Source organism: Sinocyclocheilus anshuiensis, unplaced genomic scaffold (genome assembly GCF_001515605.1).
Source record: "Sinocyclocheilus anshuiensis isolate Anshui unplaced genomic scaffold, SAMN03320099.WGS_v1.1 scaffold246, whole genome shotgun sequence".
NCBI classification, from domain to species: domain Eukaryota; kingdom Metazoa; phylum Chordata; class Actinopteri; order Cypriniformes; family Cyprinidae; genus Sinocyclocheilus; species Sinocyclocheilus anshuiensis.
Genome location: NW_015542356.1, coordinates 293,298 through 303,827, shown reverse-complemented (window position 1 = coordinate 303,827; position 10,530 = coordinate 293,298). Strand labels below are relative to the sequence as shown.

Below are 10,530 nucleotides of genomic sequence, written 5' to 3'. Positions count from 1 at the left end.
TGCATCTTTAGCTGGACTCTAACTGGAAACTGTTGGGAGTTGCAGGAAATACAACAGATGATAAGAGAAAGCAGTGTAAGAACAAATGTGTCACATTACAATATTAACATTCAGAATAAAATCATTTCATTTATGTACATTTATATATTTTAACAATGCTGTTATTACAATGTAGTATTGTAATTGTCAAGAAATTACATGCATGCAATTTTCTTTTTAGAAGAAGTGTGCCTATAAACCTCCCCTACAGAAACCAAAATGCTCTAGGAAATCCTTCCTGATATGCTGGTGTGGATTTATTTCAAAGGATTTAAGGACTTTATAAGAAAAGCCACTCACAAATATGTTTAAAGCTGTTACTCTAATCTAAAAAGTCTAAGCTGATTGTTGGCTATATTTAATACACCATATATGACAAGCAGTTTGGAAACTGAATGTATTGATGGATGATTGTACAATGTACACAGCATGAATGTTTTATTTTCAAATATTTGTTAAACAATTATATATTTAAAATATTTTGTCTTTGGGTAAATGCACTGTCACTGTTTATTTTTTCATATTTTTTTTAAATTTGATATTAACAGACTCTGTGTTGTGTGTGTGTGTGTGTGTGTGTGTGTACTGGTTTATATATTCTGGTGGGGACTTAAACCTGACTACACACAGACTCATGGGGACTCGTGTCACAGTGGGGACCTAAATTGTGGTCTCCATGGGTACAAAAGCTTATAAATCATACAGAATTAAGTTTTTTGAAAATCTAAAAATGCAGAAAGTTTCCTGTGATGGGTAGGTTTAGGGGTAGGGTTGGTGTGAATATACGGTCTGTACAGTAGAAAAACCATTACGCCTATGGAGAGTCCCCACAAGGATAGCTGACCAGACAAGTGTGTGTGTGTGTGTGTGTGTTGTAATACAAAGTTTGACAAAAGATAATGCGTTTAAATTAAATAAAAAACGGCTACTTTCAACAAAGAAAAGAAAAAAAAAACACTTGACAATAGGCTGACTAATGTTGTAAGTATGAAGCTCGGTAAATCACATATAAGCTTTTGGTTTGTCAACCTAAAAAAGTATAAGTTTGTAGGAACCTAACGTACTGTAGAGAGTTTCCACACGAACCGTGTTTAGTGTAACACTGTTTGACAACAGTAGCTAGTGATACAGAAATGTGGAGGAAACGGTATTAGACATTTATCAGGATTCTGTTTACAGTCAGTGAAATTTAAGATTCCACGGGTGGAAATACGCGAGCAGTATGTCTGCGGGAAAGAAAGGAAGCGCGATCTTCTCTGGATTCAGGGCGCTGGGACTTTACTCTAATCATCTGGCGCACATGCTTCGCTTCCATAAGAAACACAGAGAGTTCTATGTGCTCACTGCAGTCGGACAGTGCTTCCACGCCTATAATGTAAGTGCAGAATAAATGAACAGAGAAGAACTTGAGAGAACCATTTGAAAACCATGGTAACTTACCAAAAAGTAACGTTAGTAGCGTACCATCTGTTTTTTGGACGTGCAATTGAAATTGCGGTAAAGTTGATTTTATATTGGACATTCGTTTGACATTCGGCTTGGAAAGTTAGGGAGCGTCTCTAAAGTGTGAACAGATAAAACAAAGTGTCTCTCCGGCTCTAAAACATAAGCAGCGTTATGCAAATGTAGTATTAAACATATGAACGAAAACTGTTTTGGTACAAAAACCACAAACTTATGGCAGCGATTATTTTTTTTTTTAATGTATTCATATTTATTTAGCATCTTAATAACCACGTACAAGACCATCAGCAATAAATTCACGTCACTCCTTATATAGCTATGTTTATGAACATCTTTTTTATTTGCAACATTTATTTTGTAGGACACTGTAAATAGGAAAATGAGTGAGAGAAAGGAAATAAATTCTACATCAATCTGACATAAGTAGGAATCAAACTCAGGTCCTTGTGACGTGTCCTGTTCACTGGCAAACGCTCTACCACAATGCCACCAAACCATTTTGCTTGGTTGTGTAACATCATATGTACACAAATTTCCTGATCATATGCCCTGAAGATAAATGTAATTGTAACGCAAATTGTTTATTTATATACAGCTATATAAAACTGCTGGTCACACGTATTTTCTTTCCATCATACATGACTCTGTCTGTCTGTTCGTATTTTAAATTAATTTTTCCGTCATACAAATCTATTAAACTTCCTGATCATGTGACCTGATGATGTCACACCAGTTGTAAGATCTTCACCCAATCCTCCTGACACACATCATTACATGACTTGGATTTTGGAAATATGATTTTGTGTATTTTTGGTGAATTTTTGAAATATTCAAATCTATATAACTTCCTTGTCATGTGACCATTGCCACACCCACTGTATTATATTCATAAATATTGGTCAAACACCTCTCATGCAGTTGTTTGTGGAAATTTGTCTCAAACAATTCAAAACATATCAAACGTATCAAAATTTTTTATATATATTAGAATTTGTGTGTGTGTATATACCATAGACTGTATAAAAACATATACAGTCATGGGCAGAATTATTGACACACTTGGTAAACATGAATCTGCGTTGTTAATGCTTTTGATCTTTTAATTTAAAAAAATTCACAAAAACCTAACCTTTCATTTAAGTAAAACAATTAAAAATAGGAGGAAATCTCATTATGAAATAAATGTTTTTGTTTTTTTTTCTCAAATACACGTTGGCCACGATTAGTGACATCCCTAGAAATGATGAGTAAAATATCTCTGAAGTACATTCCCATTCATATTTGCATTTTTTTTAGCACACCAGGGTGACTAGGAGCATGAAATTATCCATCTATGGCTTCCTTTTCACAGGATTATAAATATGAGAAAACACAAAGGCCCAAATCTCTTAACCCTTTAACTGTCACCCGTCCCCTCTGTGGGACGCCTAAGTTTACTTCACTAAATTACAATTAAATCCTAATCTAATCATGACAAACTATATATCGTTGGAAAGGTCTAAGACTCCTAAATAGATATTTTACCAATGTTTTTGTTAAAAATGATGTAGTATTATAAATTATATTAATAAATATATTAAAAAGTAATAATTAATGTATGACAAGAGTGCACCTCAAAAATCTACATCATAACAGGAGTTTAGTGTTAAAAATTATGTAGGAAAAGTAATAGATTAATTTATGACAACAGTGCACCTCAAAAATCTACATCGTAACAGGAGTTCTGACCTTTGTCAAAATGTTTTCTTTCATGAATTATAAAAATGTAAGTTTGGATCGTGCACTTTCACGTCATCCATCACATTGAGAATAACCAAAGAATAGAGTGCAGAACAAGATTGTTGAGCTTCACAAAATAGAAAGTGGCTGTAAGAAAACACTAAAGCATTGTAAATCCCCATTTCCACCATCAGGGCAATAATTAAGAAGTTCCAATCAACAGAAAATGTTATGAATCTGCCTGGAAGAGGACGTGTGTCTATATCGTCCTAATGCATTGTGAGGAGGAGGGTTTGAGTGGCCAAAGACTCTCCAAGGATCACAGCTGGAGAATTGCAGGAATTGGTGGGTTTTTGTTAAATGTGAGCCAAAATCATCACAATTAAAAGAACCAAAGACTTAAACTACTTCAGTCTGTGTGCATTGAATTTATTTAATACACGAGTTTCACAATTTGAGTTGAATTACTGAAATAAATGAACTTTTCCACGACATTCTAATTTATTGAGATGCACCTGTATGTTTGATATACAAATAATATAGCAATGAAAATATTTTTGTATGAGAAATGTTTGGGAATATAAACCAGCGTTGTGTAACAATATCAGGTCACATGACCAAGTAGTAAAAAAAAAAAAAAGTTTTCAATAATTTCAATTTCAAACAATTGTCTAAAAACAGCAAATATATTTTCAAAAGAAAAAGAAAAAATAAGAATATACAATGTGTGAATATAATACAGTGGATGTGACAACATGAGGTCACATGATCGGGGAAGTTATATAGATTTGAAAATTTTGCCAAAAATACATGAAATCATATTTCCAAAATCCAGTTTGTGATTGATGTGTGTCAGGACAACAATAAAAAAAATCACCTTTTAAAAATTAAAACACATTTCCATTTCAGGTTTGAATAAAAATATGTATGTATATTTGATATTTAGCTAACAGGAAAATAAGGTTTATGAAATATAACACTCCTTTTCACAATCAAGAAAACCAAAAATTACATTTCCATATGTAAATTCAAAATTAGGATCAACATCAAATCAAGAATGTCACAACAAAATGTCATTGTGTGAGAGCAATTCCAAAATAAATGTAAAGAGGTTTCAGGGTTCTCGAAACAGAAAGAACAGTTGGTATTAACATCATTCTTAAGAATTTTAAGAGAGCACTTGTCTGGATAGAATTTATGAATCCAATTAAATGTAACTTCTAACATTTTTTTAGTTATCAGGTATTTGTGAGTTAATAACCAAACTTTCTTCCAAACCATTCCAGTAAGAGATTACATAAAAACAGACTCCTCCTGAAACAAAATTCTAATTTTCTTATTGTTGTTGTTGTTGTTGTTTTTTTATTAATGAATCTGCCTGGAAGAGGACGTGTGTCTATATCGTCCTAATGCATTGTGAGGAGGAGGGTTTGAGTGGCCAAAGACTCTCCAAGGATCACAGCTGGAGAATTGCAGAAAATATATCTGCAAAAATGTTCAAATTTCACCTGATGTGGACATGAATGTAGGGTCTATAAAACTTATGTTCCCTCACACAAACAAAAATATGACACTGCTGAACATTCTAAATTCCATTTTCAATTATTAATAGACAATTTTTTTTTGTGATCAACTTTTTATTATCTTTTACATATAACAAAGAACATCATAACATCCATTCGGGATAAAACACAAAGAAAAAACAACAACAGACATTTAATCAATTTACATATTCCAATAAGAGAGAGAAGGGGGAAAAAACAATTATTCTTTTATATAATCCAGTATTTTAGAAAGGAAAAAAAAAACACTGCCAAGCATCAATAGTACTAGCTTTGGCCTTAATTCGCGCTGTTGTACATTCACAGGAATAAACGATTTTTAAACTGCCCTTACAGACAAGAATGAACGGAACAGTGTACTATGCACTAGTTTAGGACATCTGAGGCCAGTTGGCTTGTGGGGACCCAGGTTCAAGACTGATTGGAATCATGTCCTGATTTTATTCTCCCACTGTTGTTCTAACATACTCTCCACTCTTCTAAAAATAAAGAAAAACCCTAACCAAATTATGATTGTTCTTACATTTTCTACATAAAATTCCTATTTTATGCATTTCTCAGAAAATGCCATTGAGGCCAAATTACACAAGGACTTTACCAAAAATTTCTATAGTACTAACTGAGTGACAAGAGTTTGGAAAACAAAGAGCTCTAAAAAGCATGAGAACTCCATGTGCACGGCATCAGCAACAACCGCGAACTCTTTTGGACTAGCAGGACTGCTGCAGGAGTTTCATGCTTATCTAAGAACTTGGAATAATTACAGATTGAACTATTTTGATTGAAAAGTTAAGACACAAAAATAATACCAGTTTTAAACCAATTATCAAGGAAAAGAGAATTGTGTTTATACAGTAGATTATTTTTACAGATTAGATAAGAGGTGTAAAATTGTGTTTACAAATGGGGGACCAAGCTAACAACATTTGCCTATAAAAAAGGTTTGATTGGGATTTTCATAATGCTATAATTACACAGTAATAAAAAACTTAAACCACTAGTTGGAAAAATAACATTATAGATCAGACTCTGTATAGATGAGGGTTTATTAATAGTTCTTTATCCAATTTATTTAAAGGTATAATGTGTGTCAGGATTGTGTGAAGATATTACAACTGGTGTGGCATCATTGGGTGATTATATGGAAGTTCATATGGAAGTTATATGGATGTTAATATTTTAAAAATTCACAAAATCATATTTCCAAAATCCAAGTCATGTATGATGTGTGTCAGGATTGAGTGAATATCTTACAACTGGTGTGACATCTTCAGGTCCCATGACCAGGAAGTTTAATAGATTTGTATGATGGAAAAATTCATTAAAAATACACCAATTGTTATTTACGCAATCTGACTCATGTATGATGGAAAGGAAATGTGTGTGAACAAAGCAGACCATTTGTGATGTCATCAGGTCACATGACCAGGAAGTTAAATTGATTTGTATATTTGAAAAAAGCATTAAAAATGCACAAAATCATATTTCCAAAATCCAAGTCATGTATGATGCGTGGCAAATGTGTGTGACTATATTACAATTGGTGTGACATCAACAGATCACATGAGCAAAACGTTTAATAGATTTAAAAATGTCTAAAATTCATAACAAATGTTAATGAAATAAAATTAACTATCTATATTAAATGTAAATTAATATATATATTTTTAAATCTAAGTTGTGTATTATATGCTGCATTTATGTATAAAAACATTGTAGGTGATTTGAGCTCTAGATAAAACAACCACAAAGTTAAATAGATTTATGTCATTAAGACATTCAGTTTACTTACATATTTATAACAGATACATTAATCATATAAAAGTTAAAAACGGTCTTAATCTATATCTCATCTATTTGCTAACATAAACTACACATGAAAAAGGATCACGTGTTTAGTGTTTTTTATGAAATAATGCACATATTTAACCAGGTTTATTGTGGATTTTGCACTTTTAAGACACTCCCTAACTTGAGGTGCCCAAGCGGGGATCGTTGTGAGGACTTTTTACACTTCTGATGCTTAAAACAATTACATCATCGAATAATATTATTATTAATTTTGATATTATGCTTTTAAATGTGATCTGAACGAGATACAGCATGATCCATGACTATTATGTGATTACATATAAATTAATGCTTTAGAAAAGATCGAATGTCTAACGAATGTCCAATATAAAACCAACTTTACCGCGATGCAATTGAACGTCTTGAACGTACCAAGTAATACACTGTAAATATGTTACGTAAATTTCTGTGTATATATCAAAGTGTCATTTTTTAAAAAGTACTGTGGCGGTACCATCGTACAGTGATGGTATGGAGACCAAGAATACCATGGTACCACCATGTAAATGTTCAATATAAGACGTTAGTAGTACCGTGATACCACGTACAAAACCAAGTTAATACCTTGGACCTGTACCATGATTTTCTTGGAAGTACCCGGAAGTACCATGTAAACAAGCTTATCAACAAACTTTTGAAAGTAACGTTACCATAGTATTGCCGTGTGATACCATCACTGTACCACCACATAGTAGCCACAAATCCAAGTTTCTTCTAAGTACCATAGTACTTTTTGGTAGTAAAGAACACTAATTAAAATGGTTATATGTATGTTTTCAAAGTGACAAATTTCTTGCATACTTTGGTAACTAACACTTTATGTTGTGCAATTTTATGCATTACAATAACTTACTATAGTATATTATACTATAGTAACAGTAATTTATCAATCAACTAAACCAGTCTCAGCCCTATTGTAAGTACATGTTGTTATTTAATATTACTCTTTAATTACACTGTAACAGGACCCTTAAATTAAAATGGGAGGGGGGCAGGGTGCAGTAATTAAAGGGATAGTTCACTCAAAAATGAAAATTCTGTCATTAATTACTCACCCTCATGTCGTTCTAAACCTGTAAGACCTCCGTTCATCTTGGATGCAGCGGCGCGCTGCCATTGTGGAGAGAGTATCATGACGCATGCACTTACTTTTCGTTTTCTTTGCGCACAAAAAGTATTCTCGAAGCTTTGTGGCACACAGCATAAGAGATGAGAAGGAGAATTGTTGAATAAAGTCATTATTTTAGTTTTCTTTGCGCACCTAAAATATTTTTGTAGCTTTGTAAAATTACGGTTGAACCCCTGATGTCACATGGACTGTTTTACTGATGTCTTTGCTACGTTTCTGGACCTTGATCATGGTAGTAACATGGTAGTAACCACATGGACTGTTTTACTGATGTCTTTGCTACGTTTCTGGACCTTGATCATGGTAGTAACCTTGCTGTCTATGGAGGGTCTGAGAGCTCTCAGATTTGATTATATCTTAATTTGTGTTTCGTAGATGAACGGAGGTCTTACAGGTTTGGAATGACATGAGAGTAAGTAATTCATTACATAATTTTCATTTTTGGGTAGACAAAATATGGAGGTGTTAAAATTCAGGGTGTCCGCGGGTCCTTAAAAAGTCTTAATGTATTAAATAACGTTTTCCTAATAAAAGGCCTTAAAGGTGCCATAGAATGGAAAACTGTATTTACCTTGGCATAGTTGAATAAAAACAGTTCTGTACATGGAAATGATATACCTTGAGCCTCAAACACCATTGTTTTCTCCTCCTTATGTAAATCTCGTGCATGCAAAAGACCACTGAAAAATAGGTGAATCAGAACATAACACCGACTGTGATGTTACAGTCGGGATCACTAATAATTACACCCCCAACATTTGCATATACCCGCTCATGTTCTATGCCAGCCGAACCTGCACAGCCGAATCATCAGAAGTTCTGCAGGTATTGTGAAGAAACAAGCGAGGATAATATCGAAAATGGCAGATCATGGAAATAAATATTATGTTACAGGCTGTGCAGGGATGGGTTGGTGTCTGTATATCTGATCTTGTAAAATGTGTGGTAAGTACTGCCGCTGTAGTTTACACAGCACGTGCGATCACAAATCTCGAAAGTGAAAGTGAAAAGCAATCGTGCATCCCCGCATATTCATAGCGGCTCCCTGATGCCCGCAAATTATATACAGTATAATTACCCAACGATATAACTGCAAGAGACAGTATTGAAATATATATTTTCCCTGTGTTCCTTCCTGCTGTGTGAGCTACTGAAATGAGCCGCACTGTGAAACAGCCAATCAGAGCAGAGCTCAACATTGAGCCGCACTGTGAAACAGCCAATCAGAGCAGAGCTCAACATTGAGCCGCACTGTGAAACAGCCAATCAGAGCAGAGCTCAACATTGAGCCGCACTGTGAAACAGCCAATCAGAGCAGAGCTCAACATTATTATTCATGAAAACAGACCATTTCATTCTAGGGACAAATCCTAGGGTTGTAAATGGACATGTAAAACCGTTTCTGGAGATTTTTTGCCCTTACCTAAGCCACATACCTTCTATGTAGATATCAGAGAACAATTTAAAATATTGTATCAATGCATTCTATGGCACCTTTAAAAAGTCTTAAAATGTCTTAAATTCAGATTTGATGGGTCTTAAATATTTTTGGTCACATTACCGTTGAAATATCTTCAGTCTCACAGACCTAATGACTGTTTACAATCATTGGACAGACCGAAGATTTTTTTCCTCCTTACTGCGTCATCAGACAGAATCGCAGTAACGTTAGCAGAATACAGGTCGAACTTCTTTGTGTATATAATGTTCTCAATAATAATAATAATTATAGGTCGAGCTACAGCTAGCTGATCACCAGACTTCTACCTAGTTTAAAATGTTTTTGGTTTTTTACTTGCCCGACAGGACAAACAGCCTGATTAAAACTTAAGTGACAAAAAATAACCATCGAAGCATCTAAACGAAAGAATGATTCTTCTGATTTTAATACATTCAACGTAAACAGCAATTAATAATGGATAGTGTATTTCTGGTGTCAAGGTCATGCCGCCTTGTCTCTTTGTGAGAGACTTCAAATACACACACACACACAATTTTATTTCATGATATCTAAATTATATATATATATTTATACACACACACACCACACGTACATAATTATTTATTAAATAAAAATAAAGCAGCAAAATACAAACCATAAGACAAATACAATGGATACAAATTAAATAATAAATTAACTTGTTATTCTAATACAGTAGGTTTAACATGTGTACATTTATTTAAAGGGGTCATATGAAGCGATTTCAAATTTTCCTTTCTCTTTGGAGTGTTCTCTTGGTGCATAAAGAAGTTCTGTAAAGTTGCAAAGACTAAAGTCTCAAATCCAAAGAGATATTCTTTATAAAATTAAGAGTCAACCACGCCTACCTAAAACGGCTCGTTCTAACACGTGTCAACATATTCTGTTACACCAAATACACAAAATAATGATCTTTAAAATAGCATCATATGAACCCTTTAACATCTTTTGTTAACAGACAAAAGGTATTTGAGACAGACAGGTATTTAATTAGGCTGCTGTCCCTTTAAGACCGAATGAATGTAATATACTGACACACATATCCGGTTTTCACCCACCTGTTTACGTTCACTTAAAGGCACAATATGTAAGTTTTTTAATTAAAATATCCAAAAACCACTAGAACAGTTTTTTATATTTTGCTGACTTGTGTACTTACATTATCCCAAATGTTTCGATGAATGTTTAAATCCAGAGAAATAAGCAATTTTAACTAGTGACACAGACCGTGTCCATAGTGTCATTGTGTCGCCTGCTAATGACGTCATAACCCCTCGATTTCCGGT

At 33.7% G+C, this 10,530-nt stretch overlaps 1 protein-coding gene across 1 annotated transcript in view; it reads left to right on the top strand.

Moving 5' to 3' along the window:
- Positions 1-1,134: 1,134 nt before the first annotated feature.
- Positions 1,135-10,530, top strand: part of LOC107691776 (WD repeat-containing protein 36-like) — a 31,663-nt gene continuing 22,267 nt past the window's right edge. The window contains 1 exon segment of the mRNA XM_016490589.1: positions 1,135-1,414. Coding sequence (XP_016346075.1) covers positions 1,262-1,414 — 153 coding nt within the window. The 5' untranslated portion in view covers positions 1,135-1,261.